The sequence below is a fragment of the Spodoptera frugiperda genome, chromosome 26 (genome assembly GCF_023101765.2).
Source record: "Spodoptera frugiperda isolate SF20-4 chromosome 26, AGI-APGP_CSIRO_Sfru_2.0, whole genome shotgun sequence".
NCBI classification, from domain to species: domain Eukaryota; kingdom Metazoa; phylum Arthropoda; class Insecta; order Lepidoptera; family Noctuidae; genus Spodoptera; species Spodoptera frugiperda.
Window position 1 is genome coordinate 1,104,135 of NC_064237.1, and position 24,638 is coordinate 1,128,772.

Sequence of the window (24,638 nt, forward strand, 5' to 3'; positions counted from 1 at the left end):
CGTATGTCAAAACACTGTCGAAGAATGGAATCAAATTGTAAACAATAACAAAATAATGTAATTCTATCATTAATTGATAAGATTATTCAAATGACATGAACTTGAGAGTATCACGTGCTTAGAGATGTTGTAACAAGGGCAATATGGATGCTGACGACCCTAGAAGACCTTTGCTAGGTGAGTAAAAAGCTCTAACAAATTTCTAACATGTATGAACAGTGATTCATGAATTAAAGATTGTACATTACCATCAACGCCTACTTTTTTTATAAAGTGTATTGGAGTTATCATCAAATAAAGCAACGCTTTGCAACGTAATTCTTTGTTCAATGATACACTGTAAAATCATTGTCATTAGGCTGAATGATACTTTTTTTTATTAGCTATATTTTATTTTATTTACTATAATCTGTGCCTGTGTTTAGATAACATTCATTGTCTTTTGAAAGTACTCCTGGATTACTATGGATGTATCTAGCCATAATAAAGTAAATTGTTATTTTATGATTATAGTAAACTAAGTGTATCGGGAAAATTCCCACTCGAAGTGGGCAGACTGTGGTTCTATTAAAACTGATTAATTTTAAAATTATGTGATAAAATACTTATAAGTAAGTATTTAATTTAAAACATTAAAATTATTTGTAATGCCTACATTAATAAATTGTATTAAAACTATAATGTTGACCGAGGACATGGAGCGTTGTAACTTAAATTATATCTAACCAAAATAACTCTTTATATTTATAAAAAAAATGTTAGATTTTGTTATTAAACACTATAGTAATAGGTACTTTTTCATACTAGGTACTCAGATTGAAAAGTTCCTTAAACTTAAGGTGAATGTTCCGATCGCCTTTTCATACATTTTTCGTTCACGGTATACTCTCCGTACATAGACACTTTTTGCACAAAACTAATCACTTTATCACTTTTGTACGGTCAAGAATCTGCATATAACTTTTTGGTAAATAATTCGCATTATATATGGAGAAAAACAGTCTTGAAAACCGTGAAAAATTTGGCATTTCTTTTACTAGTGTTAGTGCAATAGGTTATAATATTAAACGCTAGATGGCGTGCACCCGATAATGTAAATTTGAAGAATCATTACTAATTTTATAACAATGGTTTTCATTAAAAAACATTACAATAATTTAAAACTAACTATCGTAAACGAAAATATAAAACATTGTGGTCGTGTGTGAAAAAAATGTTAGCGTTAGTTATTATTATTGTCACTGGCAACAATAAAAAAATTTAAATTCGTTCGTAGACAAAATACGATGTTGCCGTTCCGGCGAACATGACCTTTGACACGTTGCCAAACTTATTTAGTACCATCAGATGGTTGACTTGAAATAAAATACATTTCGAAGAGTTTGCGTAGCATTACGCTAGGCTTTACGCGCGGAATTTCTTGTATGTTTTTGATCAATGAAAATTCATTGATTCGAAGTAATATTTCTTGTATGTATTTCTTTCCAATTTAATATGATTATTGCAAAGTATTGTAGTATATGTTGTTTATAAGTAAGTAATTTTATTTCAAAATAAAAATACCTACCAACTAATAAATATTAGCAAGTCAGCCCGTGAGTTTAGCTGGCTATTACAAACTAAAATCCTCATATTAGAAATCACCGATCGATATTATATTGTTTTCTCAGATTAGTAATACAAATAACTTTGGACGGACAAACATTAGTATTATTTGTCACATTATATTGCGTCTGCTACATGAATCCCGCGCGTTCCGATACACTCAAAATCAGTTGAACGGACGGTAAAACAAGTATCTTTAAATTTCTAATGTTATAGTAAATAGAGTATAATTATGTAATATGATTTTATGATTTTATTATGGTTGTTCTGCAGCGATTTTTCAATTGATGTTATATCATAATTTGGGTAAGTAAAATTTTATTGCTATAATTTTTCTGAATTTCGGAACGTATTTAATAAATTCTGTTTTATCTATGGTATGGATATTTACTTTGCAATAATTTTCATGACATGAGACTACATTTTGCTGCAATTACAAGCGATTTGATCTGGTTTTGTTATAATTTCGTTTCAATTTTATGCGAATAGGTACTGAGTTTATAAAAGTAACATAATATTGTCTTGTATATAATTAGTTTTTGTGTATTTCGGATTCCGTTTACATCTAGGTACCTACTATGTCGGGGTCCTACGAGAAAGCTGGCGTATCAACGCCACGAATATTCAGGCGCCCGTAAATCGTCAAAACGAGTGAAAAGCGCATTCAGTTGGATACATGTGGACGACAAGTTAGTAAACCTGTAAATTATAACTCAAGTTGTGGCCAGCTTCATTGTAAACAAATTTTCAAACTTTAGTTTTCAAGTACGTATATGTAGAGTCATCAGTTGTTGAGCCATCTACATGTAAACTTAGAACTCTTTTAGTAATATGCGTTTCATCCCTCTTCTTCACATGACCATACCAAGAAAAACGATTTCCTTTCAATTTTGCTCTATCATTGGATAATAATGTTCTAGTTATGAATAAAAAGCATGAATATTACTATCAAGTAAATTCTATTGCATGTCCACTTTATAATTTATTTTAGCATCTTCTTACTATAATATTAAATCTATTTCAGGTTCAAGGACAAATGCGTGTCAGTAACATGGATAAATGCTACTTCATATGTTTTATTTCAGTCAATGAACCTTTGACTGTTATAGAAGTTTGTCGAGATAATATAATGACTTTATCAGCAATATGATGCCAAAGTTAATACACTTTTTTAAAGAATGTATTCTGCCAGAAATAGTTTTGAGACATGTTCAAAAAAATGCGAAATGTATACCTAGGTATGAAAGGTACACAATTTTTTTTATTTTATTTTATGATTTCCATTGATTTCAATCTATATTATATTTTTTTCTTGTGGGATATTGTTTTCATCCACATCAAAAGTTAAACACAAAATATACTAATTATAGTAATTTTCTTTCGCAGCAGCTGTGTAGCGGTAGTTTCCAGGCAATAATGAAGAAGGATGAGTGAAAACAACACGACAAATGTTTTTTTATTGTACTATTATAGTAGTGTGTTTAGAATCTACATTATCAATGTTTACAGTCATGTTTTTTTTGATGTCAGAAAACTGAAATGGTGTACTCGTCGTAATGAACATAATGTTCATAATGTGATATGAATACATTGACCTATTTTAAGGTTTCTGAAAAACAAAAAGGAAAGTTGTTGCTTTTTTATTTCCTTATGTAGTATAGTGATTATGGATGCTTAGATATTCTCAAACATTTTTCCGCTTTGATTGCAATCTATTATTCTGGTTGCCTTGTTTATGAATTATAGTTTTGAATTATTATTTTGAATGAGATTATTTTTTAATAATCAGTCACGTATCAAGCATTCATGTCACATAAATACTTGTAATACTTGCAGGTTAGTATATACATTCTATTAAATAATGTATAAGATAATAAAATAAAACTATCTTACATTGCATTCTTGACATTCATTTTATTCCCAAACTAGTGACCCGCCCCGTTTTCGCACGGGTGCAAAATTATCAGTTTCCCTACTATAATATACATGTATTATACATATAAACCTTCCTCTTGAATCACTCTATCGATTAAAAGAAACAGCATCAAAATCCTTAGTGTAGAAAGCATACATAATGATATAGGGACAGAGAAAACGACTTTGTTTTATGCTATTTAGTACCTAAATATAACACTACTTATACCTTTTATTTTTAGAACATAATAGCATCAGATGGTGTTCTTTAGTTCCTAATCCCCAAGACATAATTTCTACAGGTACTAGCCTATTAACTTTTAAATGCACGCCATCTAGTGGTTAATTTTGAAGAAAGGTTGATTTTAAAGTAGGCGCTATGTCTATGTGTGTATAAATGACTGTAAACAGAGTTGGATTTTAATATTTCGCTTTTATGGCAAATCGGATGGGTTTTGAGGCGATAATTTGACTTATTCCGATAAAGTGGGATGCCTGATTTTCGCATTTTTATTTCTGTTACTTAATATTGTTCCAATGACACTCAAAACAACATAAAACTGAAAATGTTCAATTCAGCGCCATCTATCGGGAAACGAGCCATGAAGAGCTCGGAACATTCACCTTAATAAAATAAAACAACAGAAAATATTAATTGAGTAGTTATAAATCAAAAGTGAGTCCAATCAACTTTAGATCATTTTTTCATTTAGGTACATAATTTTTTTTTCTACATATAATATTATGTGTATTATTTAACTCATACCTACCTAAAATAAGTTTTTCTCCAGTGTACCATTTATAAATACAATTTATTACATACACACACATCATAATTACACCATAGCCAGACAACAATTTGTAGATCATTCAAAGAATAGTTTCTTGCGGGTTCTTTAATTAAAGCTGAATAAAAAAAAATTACGTAAACACAAACTCACATAATTCTATCTTATATTATCTTGTATAATGGTGACCATAAAACGAAGAACAAGGAAAATAAAAAAAATAAAAAATGTCTAGACAGGTTGTTGTAATTGTCATAATGGTCATGACATAGTTAGTATCTACACAGATAAGTAAATTCGTTTTTTTTTAATGTTGTCCCATAGTAAGATTTTCTTCGGTGTCTTGGCAGTGTTTGGAAACTCTCACTCAAATCATTTATTGCATTCATGTGTAGGTTTTTTTATCTATGTACCTAGGTACATAGATAAAAAAACTTTGCAAAACATACAATTTCATATACAAATGATACCCAGACCTGAAACAACAATTTGTGTATCACACAGAGAGTTGCTTCATGCATCCAATCGAAACTGCTACATGTTAGGCGGTTAGCCCATTGTCCAGCTACCGCGCCAACTGTGCATTTGCATAGTCATACTACCATTTTATATTTCTTATTTTAATATAACTAAAAGGCCATAAAACTTGCTTACATAATGTGCTAAATTGTGAAATAATAATAAATAACCCCTTAAGAATATTTATTTATTCACTAGTTATACTCAATTTTCTTCTGCAACATCAACTTACACGCTTTCTAGAACATTAACTGAATATCTCTACTACTACTATCACAACAAACAAATCCTACACACAATAAAGTAATAAGGAGGTTTAGTATTACCTCAAGCCTACTATAAAATGATTATACAGCTCTCCATAATCTCTAGTTTACTTAATTGTATTATGTTTGTAGATTAAAAAGCTTGTCATACAAGCATGACTTTAGAAAATCTTGAAGTTTTGTCAATTTTGCGCTTGGATTGGAATTTTTTAACCGACTTCAAAAAAAGGAGGAAGGTTCTCAATTCGACCGTATATATGCTTTTTTTTTTATGTTTGTTCGCGGATAACTTTGTCGTTTATGAACCGATTTTGATGATTCTTTTTGTATTTGGTAGGTCTTATACCAGAGGTGGTCCCATTAAAATTTTATCAAAATTGGTTCAGCTTTTTTTGAGATAATTAACAAAAACAAATATCAATACAAACATTTACTATTTCTGTTCGCGAATAACTGTGTCGTTTATGAACTGATTTGGATGATAATTGTTGTATTTCGTAGGTCTTACATCAGACGTTGTTCCATTAAAATTTTATCGAAATTGGTTCAGCACTTTTTGAGATAATTAACAAAAACTTTTTTTTTATGTATGTTAATCGATATCTCCGGCAGTTTTAGACCGATTTGAGAAATTCTTTTTGTGTTTGAAAGAGTACGATGTCAGTGTGGTCTCATTATAATTTTTTTAAAGTCTGACCATAAATGTAGAAGATAATCCAGGGAACTCCTCAAAAATAAACAGAATGTGCTCTGCGTTTGAGTTTAAGTGATGTATATTAGCTTATCTTTCTGAGTAACCATAAAATTCAGGACAGATGGTAGCATATCTGGTATAGAATGATGGGTAGCTTGATGTGCTGTCTGATTTACATGTATATGTAGGTACCTAATCTGTTTGTGTTTGACAAATGCATATCTCTGGCAGTTATAGTCCAATTTGTGAAATTCTTTTTGTGTTTGAAAGAGTACGATGGCAGTGTGGTTCCATATAATTGTTTTTAAAGTCTGACCATAAATGTGGAAGATAATCCAGTGAACTCCTTAAAAATGAGCAGAATGAGCTCTGCGTTTACGTTGAAGTGATGCATACTAGCTTATCTTTCTCAGTAGCCATAAAATTCAGGACAGATAGTAGCATATCTGGTATAGAATGATGGGTAGCTTGATGCGCAAGGAGTCGTTGCAAGGATCCGGCGAGTAGGGATTGCTCGCCGCCCGACCAGATCCAGACCCGTGCGTGCGGCGCGTCGCGTTCCGCGCGCGCCTCAAAGAGCCATCAGACCACCACAGATGGGGCCCAGTAGGGCTGATGCCTGATCCAGAGCTGCGGACTACCTAGCGGGTTTACCGGGGCTCTGGTTCGAAAAGCAGGAGTAGGAACGGGGTGGTTTTTAGTCAGTAAGAGTCTGACACTCCCTCTCGCCTCGCCCAAGACGAGAGAAGTCATTGGATGATTTTCCACCCTCAAAAAAAAAAGCTTGATGTGCTGAGTTACATGACTGTATACCTATGTGGGTATCTAATCTGTTTGTGTGTTTGAAAACTGACTATGTATGTAGCTTATGAACAGGTTACTGTCAGCTATCGGCTCAGCAGATCATAAGTAAGGGTATCAGGTTAATATACATTTGAAAATAATGTAATTATGCGTCAATATGGATAGATATTAATATTATTCATTTAAACGGCGCTGTCTCATATGAGCAGCGCGTTTAATAGGTCGACCCATACTCAAATAAGTTATTCACTAAAAATCAAGAAATAAAAAACATTTTTAACAAAAAAAAAACCGACTTCAAAAAATAAATATTCCAAAACAAATTAATATGCACTAAAAAGTAAAAGAAATAATTGCGTATTTTTCAACAACTTAATAAATCAACTAACTTTACTAACTCATCACACACATTATAATGTAAGTAGGTACAATTATTGTTATTTTTGGAGTCGGTGTCAGCCTAGGAAACGCCAACAACTAGCACGGTACGGGCGGAGTGGTGGTTAAGTACCTACTTACAACTGGTGTAAAACTGTAATGTTTTGTTGTGAAAATAGGTAAATAACAAACCTATCTTAGTTGGCTGACACCGACTCCAGAAATAACAATAATTGTACCTACTTACATTATAATGTGTGTGATGAGTTAGTAAAGTTAGTTGATTTATTAAGTTGTTGAAAAATACGCAATTATTTCTTTTACTTTTTAGTGCATATTAATTTGTTTTGGAATATTTATTTTTTGAAGTCGGTTTTTTTTTGTTAAAAATGTTTTTTATGGTTGAACAAATTGTTGTTTCGGGTCTGGGTGTCATGTGCTTGTGAAATTGTATGTTTGTAAACGCACCCACGACACAGGAGAAAATTCAAATGTGGGAAAACGTTTTATAAAAAAAAACCTAAATTTAAGTGTGGGAGAGCCATGATTCGGCATGGATGGGCCGGCTCGACCGAAGTGACCTGTAGAAGTGACACCACGTCCTCACAGAAAACCGACATGAAACAAACTCCCAAAAGGCCGGCAACGCTCTTGTGGCTTGATGGTAAGCAATCGAAGCCGTCGTGTCGCTTATGGACACCAGCAATAGTGGGAGAGAAGAACACGACTGCGGCTGCACTTATACTATACGTACCGGTAGGGGCGCCTATGAGTTGCTACTACTTACCTAGGGCGCTCTCTAGGCATAAACCGCCTTTGACTATACCTAAATACTAATAAAGATCAGCGGTCGTGCTTCCCAGATTTTTTTTTTATATATTTTTAAGTTTATCTTCTTGTGTCTACTGGTGTACGTCGTTAGAACTCTTTGCTTGATACAGAAATAAACTTAGATTTAAAATCAGACGAGTATGATTTTTGAAAGATGAACGCGTTTAGAATAAAATCGAATACTTCTGTATTATGTTTGCAGGGATCGGTAACTATTTTTTCTATACCTACTAGGTACTACAATTAACTGTTGAGTGTAAATGCAATTAAATCCGCGCGGTAATTACCTACACATGTCTAATTATACTACATAGGTGTGTTCTTATAGCTATTTATATGAAACAGGTTTATCATCGACAGATATAATGAAAACTGTTGCGATTACATACCAGGCTACCAGCAGAGAATTATTCTTTAGAATTATACCTTTAGATACTCAGATAGGTACCTAGTTACTCCTTCTAATTCTAGGCTAGCAACTAGGTATACTAGTAACTAGGTGCTTGCATATAAAATCTTTGATAATGCACTATACACTAGTTTACACAGAGATTTAACCTGATTTGGCTGAATGTCAGTGTTTTACATTGTAGCGACTGCCATCTGTCCTCAACAAACCACTATTGTGAAATGTCAATTACCAGGTACCTACAATTTTAGAAGTTTCTAGACTGTCTACCATATAACTATAACGAAGGAAATAGTAAATAATAGGTACTTGTTTTATGAAAATAAATTAACCGCCTCTAATTTTCTTTACCGCCTCCATTTTTTTAAGCTCGGTGATATGCCTAAATTCTTCTAAGTCTAAAAATAATGTGCTGAAAATTGCATGAAACTCGGTTCAACCAAATCCGAGATAATCGTGCACATACAAACATACAAGTCAAACTTAAACAAGAAATGCTAACTAACAAAAGTAAAGTGAATAATTTTTACACTAGGCACCCATACTAGTCCTACTAAAGTAGGTAGGTACGTAACATTATCACCTACCTTAAGTGGGAAAGCAATCTGTAATAATCTGTCCTGAAGTATGCTGCATTTCCTTATCGTTAACGATATATGATTGAATCGTTCCGTACCTAATATAAACAATATTTCGTCTCATTATTGGTGTTACCGGCTGGCCAACACTCCAATGTTTGAGACGGTATGCAATGCGGCATTTGTTGAGAGTTTGTAGATCGAGGTGTAGTTGAAAGCGGCGTTGGATGTCTCTTAGTGTTGGTCAGCCAACATTTGACAGGTTGGTTGGATCTCCAAGAGGCGTTGCGTGCCGGCTTCTTAGTACGGTTTGAAGCCTCGAAGACGGTGCTTGTATAGTTCGTCGCGGAATAATTTGTTTCGTTTGTATACTATAAACTTTTTTACGACGGAACAAAATGAATTTCGAAATGTAACGCGCTAAAACTGTTACCGAGTCCAATTTGTGCTTAGTTTTGTGTGAAAATGATTGAAGTAATCGGTAATGTGTGAATTTATATTTGTTACGTATTCTTATTGTATGGAAAAGTTGGGAAATTTCGCTTCGTAGATTTTTATGAGTAAAAATTATTTCGAAATAGTAGTAATCCAGTAAGGGTTTTTGCTTTTGCTCGATCTGTATTATGTCCTGCCTGTCTACAGGTAGTTTTCTTGTCTTGACGCTATTTTTTCAAATAGTATTTTCCGGAATGCGAACTTAGTAAAATGTTACTATTATCTTATGATTGTGTGTATCTTTCCCAATAAATGAGCATCTCGTGCTTCAAAAAAAAAAAAAAAATCGCCTCATCAACTTAAAAGATGATAATATAGCTATGTTTAATCTATCTGTATTATAAATGATACCTAGTATTAACAGAAAAAATCTTGTTTTTCAAAGAGTAGGCATACGGAGCAAAAAATCAGTCCAATTTTTTTTATCGATCGTGGCCATTCGCGGCATTTCTTTAATCACTCATCACAAATGTTTATGGGTCTTCAGATTTTTTATTAATGTAGCTTTATCAAGGAAATTCCAATACTTACATAATTTTATACCTATCCATATTACTTACTATAAGCTATGGGATAATACCTAAATACATTTATTATCACCGTTCCTACTCTTCCCGCGAGTGTATTTTACAGAGACCGGGCAGTTCTGAAATAAATAAATGAATCTGAATTGTACACTTTCATTTGCGGGAGGAAAATCCAATAAAATAGTAGACTAATTTTTATTTTAATCTCCATCTTGTAGATTTCTTTAAAACATTACACACATATTTTTTATTTTCTTACGGTAACAAATATTTTCGAAAATTTTAAATATTGCTTGACTTGATACTTCTAGATTCGTTTTATACGTAGAAATGACGTATTTGATCTCACTCCTAAACTTTGATTCCTTTTATCCAAGTATTGCTATCTTATATGACAAAATTCAAAACATTGTGTCTAATATTTTTTCATTACCTAATTGACGTACTAAATAGATTTTTAATGTTCATTCCCATCAACATTCCTATTACTTCTCCTGGCTTCGATGAGGCGAGAGGGAGGGTCAGACTCTTACTGACTAAAAACTACCCCGTTCCTACTCCTGCTCTTGGATTAGGAGCCCTAGCAACCCGTTAGGTCTTCCTCAGCTTCGTATCGAGGATCAGCGATCTCGAATTTGAAACAACTTGTACATAAATATTACCTACTTTATGTAGATATACAAATATTTTTTATAGGTAATTGTGTGATGTAGAAGCCAACGATGGAGGTTGCTCACGTAATTAATTTCTTTATTTATGAATTTCTTTTTTGTTGTTATAGAGCTATTGATTTTGGTCATCTGACTCTGTTATATTAAATAAATTATAAATAGGTATAATAAAAAAAAATATACCTAGATATTTAGGATTTTGGACAGAGTGTTACCCAGAAGTTAGTAGGTTTAGCAATCTTAATGTTAGAGAACATCAGACCACCACATATGGAACCCAGTAGGGCTGATGCTTGAATCGGAGCTGCGGACTACCTAGCAGGTTTACCAGGGCTCCGGCTCAAAAAGCAGGAGTAGGGACGGGGTGGTTTTTAGTCAGTAAGAGTCTGACACTCCCTCTCACTCACTTCCTAATTCGACCAATTCGTGTGCATTGTAACATTTCTGTTCCTAGTAACGAGTAGTTTTGAAATGTTATGTTAATTAAGAGTGCGTATATTAATATGGAGGAATTGTTATCTTAACAGCTCTTTAGTAATCACAAAACGTGCCACTCTCATTTTCATTATTGGTAATGGCCAAGGACATTGTGGCTTGCGGCCAGTTTTCCGAAATATTTACAGCATGTACAACATACCGTGTAAATTCCGATTTAGTTACTCGTGCATACAAAACATAGGTCAAATAGACGAATAACATTATTTTTCTTGTAGTTTTTTTGCCGCAGTTTTGTTCAAGTTCGAGGTTAGTCACTTACTTAGTTGTTATAAAAATATTCATTTGACATTGTATGTTATAATAAACTGGTTTGTGTGATAGATCGTATTCAAAATGGATTTTCCAATAGCGGGTTTACCGGGGCTCCGGCTCGAAAAGCAGGAGTAGGAACGGGGTGGTTTTTAGTCAGTAAGAGTCTGTCACTCCCTCTAGGTCAATGGATGATTATCCCCCTTAAAAAAAGTAAACGAATCTGAGACCTTACGATCATTAGTTGGTGATTGAAAGGTAGACAAGCCCTGTTCCTAAATACATGTGACCCACAAAACTACCAAAACAACATATATATAAAATATAAAAAATAATTTAACATTTACGTACAGTTTACAATTGCTAGTCATGTTATACATAGCTTAAGGATTTCTTTAATTTACATTAGAGTACTATAATGTTTACAGAGATTATAAAATTAAATTATAAAGATTGTAAATCCGTTTACTTTTCAACACTTTTTATTTGCCTCTTAAACTATTTGAGTTGTGATAAACGGTTGATAACATGGATCTTGCTTTTTTATCGTGACTAGACAAAATAAATAACTTACTAATAAGCTATGTGCTCCTAGTACCAGACATAAGAAACTGATGGTCAACTTTAACTCTAGACCTAGACCTTTGTTTTAGAACTATTATTTTTTAGACATTATTTATTAAATTCAAGTCATTGTTTCATCTAATTAATTGGTACTTTTTATTTTTCTTTCTTCAGGAAATGCCCAAGCGAACAGCAGACTACGGCGGGTGGCCGCCAAACTGTGCAGTATAGAGTCGTGGAAGAGAAGGTTACCCATCACAATATGGCTACCCAAATACAGCTTCGAATATTTATTACGAGACGCTATAGCAGGTAATTAACATGTCTATTATAAGCCTCTCTTGTGTTCCTGGTATCCTGGTAGTTGAAATTAAGACGATGCGTTGAACAGTTACATAAGACCGCTAAATTCAAATACTAGCTTATGTTTATTTATTTTGGAAAGTCACACAAAAATACCAAGTTTTGGTTATTTAATGATTTTTTTCAAATATTTATATTATCGCTCATCAAGATGCATTATTATCAAAGATATTTAGGGTTATAAAGGTTTTTAGTAATTAGAAAAATAGGTTAACAAGCATTTAGTTGGTAGCTGCAATGAATGCCTTATTCATTAGTAAATACATCTTTCTTTGTATTGTGTTTTGTTGGCAAGGTATACCCGGATTCGTTTTAATTCTAACACAAGCGTTGTTAGTTCCCATGGTTACCTAGTATAAATCAGTCACTAAAGAAATATCGCGGTATAGAATATGCAATGAGAATATCCTTTTAAGAAAAAGCACTTGTGTAGGAAAAATAAGCGAAAAACCTGATCGAGGATTTTGGACAAGGACAAACAAGTTCTTAATAACATGTAGGTATGGTATAGCAGGTCCTTGCCTTAATACCCAATTCAGTGGTTCGGTCGCCTGACCGACAATTGAACCGGTTGTATGATGACATAACGTTCGATAATCAGTGCGTAATGTTTCCGTTGCTATTATCATAATCATTAATTGCTTTTACTTTTATATCCGATCTATGTAAAATATTTACTAACTAGGTACTCTAAAATTAGTAACAAATGCAGAAATGCATCAGAGAAAAGTGTTTTCATATTTGACGTCTGTCCTGGTAGTCACATTACGATAAAATTTGGTGACTCTATAATATTTTAAGATATAAAACTCATTACAAAAGATGAAACCTGAATTTTTCTAATGGATTCACTCATAAACATCAATCAGCAATTAAATGAAATGATTGCATTTTCATTTAGATAAATCTTGTTCGTGTCGTGTACTAGGCTCACAGAAGTTCGGACAAGTACTTAAACTTCATTTTAGGTTAGTGAGAATATAATAAACACATTAACTCGTTAACTGCTAACTAATAACCATAATATCCTGCGCGTTTAGAATTTTAATTGTCTGTGTGTGACGTCAAATGTAAACTGCATGAACATCCAGTAACTGGATGTAAACTAAGCACGTCTGGGATTTATAGATAATCTTTGAATACAATAAATGTTATCTTATCTTCCCACGGAGTTGAGGGAACAAAGTAATTTATTAAAATCCGCCTGTTTGTCGTTTAAACTGGTGTGAATTAGATCTGCGTTTATAAACACGGGTTTATGATCCACAATGATTTGGATTCGGTCATGCGTCGGATCAGTGACCTGATGATGATTTGATCATTAATTAAAGTTTATCTTTATGCTGCATTGTTTTAGAGTTTCAGGATCTTCTTCTGACTTATTTGATTTGATTCCTACTATAGTTCCATTGGTCTGTTTAGCTAGTTGTTTCAATGTTTTCAATTTATAACTTTTACGAGCCGTGACTGAATTGCGAGCAAATACCTACTTTGTGTATGTATACATATTACATACACTATTATATATTACGGTTAAGTATAATTGATTAATTCAAGGTATTGCGCAATTGAATTAGATATATTACTTTTCTATTGCTGCAACGTCAATGTAATTACATAACATGAACTCATGTTATAATTTGGTCATATTTTATTTTGAATTCATGCTTTTTATTTCAACTCAGGTACCTACACTACTGGTAGTTGATGTGACGCTTATTACTTATGATATCCTAGTACTACCTCGACCTAATTACATCACTATTATTACTATAACTAATTTATATTCAAAGAAAAACACCTACAAATATAAAATTCTTTGCAGGATTTATTGAGGAAAAATACGTTTATTTATTTTATAAAAGAATTATTATATTTAAAAGAAAAATTGTTTTGAAATCTTACGTTTACGTTTTAAAATTTGTATCGTGAAGGATAATAAAAAAAAAAACGGTTTTACGGTCTTCTTAAAAATGTCAATCTGTGTTTATAGGTATCACAGTGGGTCTGACCTCAATACCACAGGGCATCGCATATGCTATGGTCGCCGGTTTGCCTCCACAGGTAAAATACTTCTTTATTATTTACGCTCTATGATTTCATTTTGAAATTTTGTCACACCTACAGAAATTTTTGAACCCCATTGCACATAATGTGACCAAGCATAATGATACCTTAATTGCCAAACCAACTAACTCCTTATGAGCAAATTTTTTAGGAGACACTTAAAACTCTTTCATATTTTGTTCCATATAATGCTTAAAAAAAATTGCAAAATTTGGAGTTGGTTTGCCAATCAAGGTATCGATAAAGAAATTCGTAAAGATTTTAGAAGAGTACATAATTATTTCTTCATATGATTACTCAAACTATTCCTTAGTAACGATTTTGTGTTGCAACAATTGCTAAGGACTGGTTTAAGTAACAATTAAATGACTCTGAGAATGACGGTAAGCCCCTAGTGACATTCAAGAATAAGATAAATACCTAAATTAATTAATTCTAGTTCATTCTACTAGATACCTACTAACTACAATGGTAGTTCTATTGTTCCTAACAATAACATATTAGGTACTTACTATAGTTTTTAAAATAATATCTTCAAACAAACCCATTTATATTCCATTCTTCTAAGCCATCCAATTCTTCTGTATTCCAGGTGGGCCTCTACTCCAGCATATTCCCTGGCCTCATGTACATGCTGTTCGGTAGCTGCAAGGATGTCACCGTTGGTCCAACCGCTATCCTAGCAGCGTTGCTTGCCAAGTACGTCGCCAGGTCGGCTGACTTCGCGTATCTGGCTGCTTTTCTATCAGGATGCTTTATACTGCTGCTAGGGATACTACAGTTAGGTGAGTAGCTTGTTATTGGTAGATTAAATCACCTTGAAAGGGTCAAAAACGTTAGGAAATCCTTTTTGGGCTCTAAAAGATCAAGATTTTTATGTTCGCGCGTACCTTCATGATCTTATGTTCGCGTTTACCTCAAAAAGTAACTTTGTACAGAAGATTTCATTGACCTTAATGTGTCGTGTAAACTTTATCGATTTATGAGTTCCTGGTGTTATGGCTCAGTGCCATTTCACTCTTTCCTTAATACTAAATGCAGGGCCCTTCGGGTTATGAGGAAATGTCTCATTACTTTAAACATTTATTTGGTACTATGTTGCAATAGGGAAGGTACCTATTATATGACTCGTTTTTGTGCAGTAGCGGCAATTTGCACCTTTATCTACTCCTAAAAATGGGAGTAAATGGACGAGTTTCCTTTGTTATCTTATCACACAGTGAAGCCCTTGAAGTCAAGAAGGTGCCACCTAGAATATGCACGTGACGACTTGTAATGTAATCCTTGTAAGAGCAGTTTCACTACTTTTAAGTAGTCGTCATAATAATAACATTGGTATTAAATGGGCTTTTGATGGATTTACTTTTCCCCAGTTATATTATTATGAAAACATTCTAGTTAATAATAGTAATATTTAATTTATATATTCGATGTCCTAAACGCATAGTACTTGCTTGTTCTGTCCTGGCTTTTTCAATCTAAGTCAGATAATAATTATCCTTTACAATTCTATTGTAAACCTTATCACGTGTTCAGAAGGTGTACACAAATGGCATAACGCAGTTTATAGCTGTTACATCGTTGAATGAAAACAACAATGCGTACTTAGTACTTATTTAGAATTACAACTTTAATGTTTCGCACACTTCATGACTCACAAAATAATAAAAATGAAACCGTCAATCGAGAATATCGCGTTGCATCGCGTATTCAAATTTCTCCATTTGCATATCTATCGAATGTAAACAACTCCTTCGGCATCTGTCGCCCTGTTACGCAAAGAGAAAGTGCTGTTTATGCTAATGTGTGAAGAGACACTGAACTTCTTGAGTTCAATGCAATGAATGACTTTTTGTTGACACGTTGAATAATACTGCCTACCTAATAATTATAGAATTTTTTGGGTACATTTAATTAATTATTTGCCAATATTTAACATTTTTTAATGTTGTTCAGTCGCATTTAATTTTTTCTGGTATTTCTTACTTTCTTTGTTCGGCTTTAGAAATACCAGGATAACAGCGCGTTATAGAAGTACGTAGGTATATGTATTTTTAGAATAGGTGCTGTAGGATCAAATTCATCTTTTCCAGAAACTAGCTGAAGTAACCTTGAAGTGTTTTCGCGACAACTTTTTGTTGTATCAACTTTTTTTATTAAGAGCTATTGTACTTATTGGAACTAATTTTATTAATTTAGCCTTGAACTCATTATAGAAGCGAGAATGTAACTGTGCATTCGTGCATGAAATTAAGAAAAATATAGTTTCGGGAACAATGCGGTGAAAAATAATGCAGTGATACAAGATAAAAGAAGATGAGGAAAGAGCAGATGTATCAATATAGAGAAAGCGTAAAAATGTAGTTAATAAAGTCTTTCATTAATATTATAATAATGTTTTTGTGACCATTTTCAGGTTTTCTTCTGGACTTTATATCGAAACCGGTTATCAGTGGGTTCACGACAGCAGCCGCCTTGCAGATTAGCGCATCACAGCTAAAGTCTTTGTTTAGGATATCAGGTAAGAGAAAAAAAATGCAGAAAAGAGATTGACGACCTTTTCTTGAGGAGGGATTTTCATTATATTCAACGATTCATTACCATCGACATCTGGACATAGCCTTCCTCAATAGTATACCAGAGAGTTTGATCTTCAGCTCTTCTTGTCCTAAGACTGCCAGGCAATTTGCTTTTGGTACATTAAATAGAAATTCAAAACTTTACTAGAAATAATACCTTGTTTAATCTTCATTATATTGATTTACAAATTCGTCATACCTTGTTAATTTTTTGTCATAGTAGGAAATACCGAATCGCGTATTAGCGAAATAGATACGTTCTAAAATTGATTGAATTGACGACAGTAAATAATATAAATTTTCGTCCTTAGGTAGGTATAGTCGTTTGTTAATAATATTTTCCAATCAATGCAACAATCTGTGGCTATATAGAATCATAGGTATAATAATAGATTTTGTTCTGTAAAATAAATACATAACTTAATATAACATCAACCTAGTTCATTTAATATTATTGCTCCTTCTAATTACCATACTATTTGCTATTACAGGTTCATCAGGCAACACATTCTTCGATGCCATAATAAACTTCTTCGAAAACATCAAGACAGTACAGCTATGGGACACAGTGTTAGGAATCAGCACGATTATTGCCTTACTCCTACTAAAAGTAAGTGATGAAATGATATTTCTTCATCCAATCTTAAACCATTTCGCAAAATTAATCTAGATAGGAAAAAAGTTACTTAATTTTCTGGCTAATTTGGCTCGTGTTGATTGAGCTCGAAAGATCAAGGTCTCAGGATTGACTCTTGAGTTAATTTCTCAATAAGTAGTAGGTATCTCGAAAAGCGGTATTTTGCCCAGGGATGGTCTCTTACTGGCTTTATACTGGTGAAAATTAGTTGTTTTTTGTGCGTAATATTTGATTATTATTATAGCTTTCTGTCTCATATATTTCAGCGTGCTACAATCAAGGTATCAGAGACGGCGACTCCATTCGCGTCCCGCATGGCAGCGTGCTGGCTCAATGTTGTGCGCGCACGAAATGCTCTCGTGGTCTTCGCAGCCGCCATACTTGCCTTCATTCTCAATTTAAAAGACATCACGCCGTTTGCACTGACTGGTTAGTACATAATTTCTTATATGTCATGTACTCCTGGTAGGCACTCAAGAAGTTTGGTCTACTTTTTTCTTATTTTATGTTTGTAATTTTTTTATAACAAAAATATTATTTATTTAGAAAAGTTGAAAAATAACATTAATTTCTATAGTTAACACAATCTAAGAGGTTAACTCTGACATCCGCCATGTAGTGAGCGGTAAATAAGTGGTGGAACATTTTCGTCTCGCTCTAAAATATTTTCTGTCTTTATCGCGTTACCAAACTATCTCTTTCTATTAGACAAAAGTAAAATAATCGTTTGCTTCCTTTTTCTAGAATTTTGGAATACCCTTTGCTTGTTGTGTGCCTAGTTCTGTCATAATGCCCTGAAATAAAAATACATTTGAGACTCGACCACGAAGCGACCATTAATTTAGTTTTATTTTTCTGTCTTTTCAGGTACAATCCATGGTGGTCTGCCCAAATTCGGGCCGCCGCCGTTCAGCACAGTAGTCAACAACCAAACGCTTAACTTTGAAGACATGCTGGCCGTCTTCGGAGGAGAAGGAATCGTGATGCCACTCGTAGCTATACTGGAGAGTATAGCTATTGCCAAGGCATTTGGTGAGTGCACATAATATACAATTCTTCTTTTCTCTTTGCAGCGATGTTACTTATAAAAGTATATTATGACAGAAGAAATACTTCTACATTTGGCTAGGTTTATTTACTTATCTTAATTAGCATTAGGTACGTGTCGTAATGTGCACCTCTGCCTACCCCTTCGGGGATAAAAGACATGACGTCTCGTGTTATTTACTAATCTTAATGTTTCTTCTTATATCCCTTGTTGGTCTTTCACAGTAAAGCCAAGGTTTTGTCCAGGGTTTTTCTCTGCAGCTTTCTCCCAGGGTTCCCTGTAAAAATATTCTTATTTCTATGCAGCGGGCAGCACAACAGTGGACGCGACACAGGAGATGTTGGCCATCGGCATGTGTAACGTGGTGTCGTCCTTCGCACAGAGCATGCCTTCTACCGGCTCCTTTACTCGCACCGCACTCAACCACGCCAGCGGAGTTGTCACTCCTGCTGGCTGCTTTTTTAAAGGTGAGACACAATTATGTTCTTTTAAGTTTATTAGATTTTTTTAAAATACATTTTTTAATGACTGCCTCGTTGGCCGAGTGGCTGTAAGTGCGACTGCCGGGCAAGGGAACTCGGGCTCGATTCCCGGGTGAAGTAATACTGGGCTTTTTTCGGTTTTTCGAAAATTTCTCAGTGGTAGCACGGAGACTGAAAATGCTCCCGGTATATGGCAATAGGCTCACCACCATGGGACATATTACATGGGACTTAATGGTGGTGGTAAAGACATAATGGACATAAATGGTGAAATGTGGGTGTACATTGGCATTATGTGCCATAATGTGCACCTATGCCTACTCCTTCGGGGATCAAAGGCGTAACGTTATAATAATAATAATAAAACATTTTTTTTATTCACAATATTTCTGTTCCCAGCCATGTTGGTATTACTAGCGGTGACGCTATTGGCTGACGCCTTCTACTTCATCCCGCGCGCGACGCTGGCCGGCATTATAATCGTCGCCATGTTTTCCCTCATGGAAGTCACCATAATTAAACAGTTGTGGCGGAATAGTAGTAAGTATTATTTGTTTTGGCTTCTCATGTTGAATATTCTAGTATAAGTTGGTACCTAACTGGGTCATTGTTTAGTCTCTCTCGATTGCTTTTCCTAACTAGCGATGACTTGCTTGGTGTTTCTGAGATCCTGGTAGTTCTTTATTTTTACCTACTAATGATAGTGATCTGAGGAGAATGTTTGTAAACTACACTCGGCGTCACAAAAAGCGCACCTCTTTAAAAGTTATCTTCATAATCATTTTAACCCTATTAATCAATGGCAGACATATGACTGTAAGGTATCATTGAAAAGGCAATTCATTTAAGTTTAAGAATAAATCAATGGATTTGGTTTTTTGTTTACCAGGGAATAAAAAAGCAAGCAAATTCAAATGATTAAAAAGTTACATTTTATTTTAGCAAATAAGTCCTTAAAACAACTTAAAACCTAGTGTTACCCTCCCTAGCCCTGATGACTGCTCCCATGCTTTCTCTCATGGACGAATTAATGTGACAACAGTCTCTTAAGGAATGTTATCCCATTCTGAATATTTTGACAACATTTTTTTAACGTTACGTGCTGATGAGATCTGTTGTGTTTAGGAATTCTAACTGTGGTTAATTTAAAGGTCGTTAAACGTACTTTCAATTGATACCAATATTAATAAGGTGTAATGTATTCGTTACTGGCGGGACATGTTTTAAACTTACAATTTTCCAAGAGGTGCGATTTTTGTGACGCCGAGTGTATAACAACTTTTATAAGTATCTAACGCCCGAATACTCAAACGGTACTCAATTTTAAAGCATTAACTGCCGAAAGAAAACTGTTGAAGGCAAATCCTCCGCTAAGCGTTGGTCACCAGTGTCCGACGTGGCGGTTAACGTGTTAAGCTGTACTTGAATATCGTGCTATCTCTGTCATTTTATAAAGATTTGATAGTGACAGAACTACATTTGAGAGCGTCTTAAAATTGAGTAGCGTTTGTGTATTCGGGCATTGCGTAAGTTTATTTGTACATTTTATAATAAAGAAATGGTTATTAAGTGCGTTGTGGTGTCCAGAGTTGGAGCTGTGCGTGTACGCGGTGACGGTGGTGTGCGGCGCGGCGTGCGGGCTGGAGTACGGCATCCTGGCCGGCGCCGCCGCCGACGTGGCGCGCGCACTCGCCCGCGCCGCGCGCCCGCCGCTGCACGGGACCGCCTTCAAGGTACACGATGTTTTTCATTTCAGAGTCATTTAATAGTTACTTAACCCAGTCCTTAGCAATTGTTTTCGAAACAAAATCGTTACTAAGGAATAGTTTAAGTAATCATTTAATGTTTTTAATATGGTAAGTCTAGGTCAGGTCAATGTATCCTAGCCTTGTAGTGCTAAGTGACTAGAGTGAGTTGGAAACGAATAGCTGCTACAGGGCTGACACGGAAATCAAAACATTTCTACATGTATAATCTCCATTTTGCACCTGAAAATAAAAGTCAAATTGAATTCTACGTTAAATATAAACTGGACTTATTTACAATTGCCTCTAATAGGTGGGCAACCAAGACTGCGTGTCGCTGAGCCTGCCGGGCTGCCTGTCGTACGCCAGCGCGGAGCACGTACAACACAAGGTGCGCCGCCTGGTGTCGCCCGCCGCCGCCGTCGTCGTCATGGACGGCCGGCATCTGTATGCCATGGACTTGGGGGTCGCTGAGGTAAACTGGATATTTGGAAACATATTTTTTTTATTTATGAAACGCCGGTAAACGAGCAGACGTATCGCCTGATGGTAAGCAATCGCCGCCGCCCATGGACACTTGAAACACCAGAGGCGTTACAAGTGCATTGCCGGCTATTTGGGGGTTAGGAATTTAAGGGTTGTTGTTCGGGAATCGGGGATTGGGAAGGGGGAATTGTGCCGGTCCTTTCGTGCTGAAGCATTGTTCTCCCACACTTTATATCATAATCATCAGCTTGATATCTTGATATCTTCTTTTGTTGTCTGATTTCAAAAATAAAAGGTAGACATTCTTATTTTCATTTCCTTTCCAGAACTTAGTATCTGTGATAGTAGATCTAGAGAAGGAAGGCCACAGGTTCTTACTGTGGAACTTCAGACGGAGCCATCGACTGCTGATGGAAGACCTCCACACAGGGTTTGAGGCTCGCTTCGTGGACGGACCCAGTATTGATCAGCATATTTTAAGTAAGAAAGTGTTTCAATATTTTCCCTATATATTAAAGAAGGTAGTAGTAAGTACCTTTAACCGACGAGCATGCATGAAAAGACTGATGACTGTTGATGAGGCGAAAGAGGTTATGTAAGAGTCGTAGCAATTGGTGGCATGAGCTTATTTTATGTATGTATATTTCCTAACTACAAGTATCATTTACTAGGATAACATAAATCAGAAGAGATTTTTTCCAGTTGGCAATGGTCAAGCCGATTTCAAGACTAATATTTCACGACTGTGAAGCTTCTACGTAATGAAGCTCAGGTAAGTGTGGAGAGCGGTATTGACAGAATAAATTAATTTATAAATCAATGCGTTTTGGTACTTGGGTCATTTTCTCTTTATACTCTTTTAAAATCTATTCTTTCTACCCTGCATGACTTTCACCGCTATACTAACTCTCCACACGTACCAGGCTTCTATAAATGACAAGGAGTCGGTTCTTTATAGTAAACCCTGATTTATTCTTAATACAATTATCTCAATTTCTGTGATAAATACTGTTTTATTTTATTTACAGGTTTGGATATCATTCGATAAGACGCAAGATCATACATAGCCAAGCTCAATGAATTTAAAAGACTATTGTGAAGTTTTTCTACTACTATGTTCATTCCCTCAGTTATTGTGATTGCTAGGAAACATTACCTTTGAGTATTTCCATTGTTATATGGTATTTAAAGTGGATTGAATAACAGTATCTGTCCATAAGATAGAAGTGGTCCCGCCAATAACTATTCCATGTTATAAATAACATATTATAACTGTTACAACTGCTATATTTTTATAATAAATATCGTGAGATATACTAAATTAACAAAAAAATCACGATTTACTCACGTATATCAATGGAGAAAAGCTCTACTAGTTTCGAGTCACGGAGGGACTCTTCACGTCTGCACGCTGCTCATAATGAAGAGTTCCTTTAGAGAGCTTTTCTCCATTAATATACGTGAGTAAACCGTGATTTCTAGTTAAGTTTTAACTGCTATAATAATTATAACAGTTACTTAGCTATAAAAATATAGTTTTACATTCCAATAAATATGTAATTATCTACATAAAATATCAATTTGTAAGTGATACAAAATGTGATATTGGGTAATCGTTATAAATATGTAATAGGTGTGAAGAATCTGACTTTTTTATTGATTTGTTATGTTTTGCTGAAACTTTTTCTATCAAAGTAGACTTTTAAGGTAAGCGTCCACAAGCCTGCATCGTACGCATCGCATATAGGCATTACCGAAGATGCGGTCGGGGGCGGTGTATGAGTTTCTATACAAGACAAACTAAAATCCGTTGCGTGCGATGCGTACGATGCGGGCCTGTAGACGCTTACCTTTAATATGAATTCCAACGCAATGGTGCTTTATTTTATACTAATTATGTATATTTTGGAGTTTTTAAGTACCGGTAAACTATGGCAACTTTACCGGACCCTTGGCAACTTTACCATACTATAGGTATTCAGTATAAACACATTTATCTAAAAATATACCCACTAGAATTCTGTTTTGTAATAGTAGTATTTTTTAGACATTAAAAGGAAATATTTACTATATTTTGCGTAGACGCAAGACTGTTATTATACCAGTAATGGCCGTCACAGTGTAGTGCGTGAAAATGTGCTAAAAGTTAGTAGTTCCTAAATTGTGCTCACAGAGCCTTAATTATATGTCACAGGTGAGTGAAATTTTGATCTTGAATGTATAATATAGTTGGGATTACTGTTGTAATGTCAGCAATTGCTTTTTCTTTAATTTATTGGTAAATAATCGCTTCGGTAATGTTGACACAGGTTAGGTAAAGTTGCCACGGCCTGCTTTGTGGCAACTTTACCTACAGTTAGGGTTGGCAATAAATGTTTTTTTCTTGTTTGTGTGTATGTAACCATTTTCGAATACCTAAATTTCCCAGCATAATAGTGAATATCCTGGATGATAAGTTATAATGTATTTAATAATACCTTTTGTTTTAGAGCCAAAATGGCTCACATGAAACAAAACCGCAGATAACTCGGAGTTAGACAATATAAAAAGTATACGAAAGTAATGTTAAAATTAGATATGGAGATTGTGAAGTCAAAAAATTAAAAAGTCAAAAGATTAAACATTATTTTGTAGCCTTTTTTTACAATTTTAAACATAAATACTTAAAATTTTAGAACTTAATTTAGTTTAAAAGGGAACAATATTTATGTCAGATATTTATGCTTTTTTTTACTTCAGGTTTAAGGTTTATATATATTTTTTTTAAATATACATGTCATAAAAATAATTCTCATTTTTTGACAACCCCGAGCGTAACAAATTATTTGTATGTAAATTACGATGAAACCCGTGGCAACTTTCCCGAACGTCTGTGTAGCCGTTATCTTTATAGATTTCCTCATATTGTTTGCATTATAATACGAAGAGGTCCTAGATGAAGCCCTCTGTACCTTAACAACTCTTTAATATGCAATACACGATGAATACGGCGCGTAGGTAAAGTTGCCAAAAATTTGGTATCTTTACCCATGTTGTTTTTTCTTTACTACGGCTAAAGTAAGCGTTTGTATATAATGACGATTACGGTAAAGTGAGCCAGATAGACTACAATTCTAAATATATAGTTTTGGTTTCTATGCGTCTTATGGTTAAAAATATATTTCGATTTTTGTTCCAAAATATGGTAAAGTTGCCATGTTTTACGGTATATTGGCACTTCATGTTTGTGTTAGATTTTTCTTTATATAACTTTATCTTTAGAAAAAGTTTTAGTAAAATGTTAATTAAAGATTTTGATATACTTACTTATGTACATAGTTTTAAAACTGACTTTAATCCAATTCTCTTATACATATAATTGTAGTACAATTTGTTGAAGTTTTGTGAATATCTACTTAAATACGTTATTGTGAAGTTTTAATTAAATATTTAAATAAGTTA

At 34.2% G+C, this 24,638-nt stretch overlaps 1 protein-coding gene and 1 long non-coding RNA gene across 5 annotated transcripts; both read left to right on the top strand.

Moving 5' to 3' along the window:
- LOC118264686 (sodium-independent sulfate anion transporter-like) lies at positions 1-24,638 on the top strand. 3 transcript variants are annotated; one of them, XM_035577276.2, is made up of 15 exons: positions 1-177; positions 11,965-12,102; positions 14,147-14,217; positions 14,813-15,005; positions 16,637-16,741; positions 17,291-17,409; positions 17,703-17,865; positions 18,304-18,468; positions 18,790-18,951; positions 19,366-19,506; positions 20,554-20,699; positions 21,025-21,186; positions 21,524-21,677; positions 21,900-21,969; positions 22,226-24,638. In XM_035577276.2, the coding sequence occupies exons 1-14, from the start codon at positions 144-146 to the stop codon at positions 21,944-21,946; spliced, it is 1,800 nt and encodes a 599-aa protein (XP_035433169.2). In that variant the 5' UTR covers positions 1-143; the 3' UTR covers positions 21,947-21,969; positions 22,226-24,638. The 3 variants fall into 3 exon arrangements, with proteins under 3 accessions (XP_035433169.2, XP_035433171.2, XP_035433170.2); XM_035577277.2 differs by lacking the exon at positions 1-177 and adding an exon at positions 9,071-9,267; XM_035577278.2 differs by lacking the exon at positions 21,900-21,969 and having other exon boundaries at positions 2-177.
- Positions 1,988-3,371, top strand: LOC126912501 (uncharacterized). Of its 2 annotated transcripts, none has more exons than XR_007707233.1 (3): positions 1,988-2,370; positions 2,630-2,852; positions 2,992-3,371. It is a non-coding gene; the product is annotated as an uncharacterized LOC126912501 (long non-coding RNA). The 2 variants fall into 2 exon arrangements; XR_007707234.1 differs by having other exon boundaries at positions 1,988-2,294.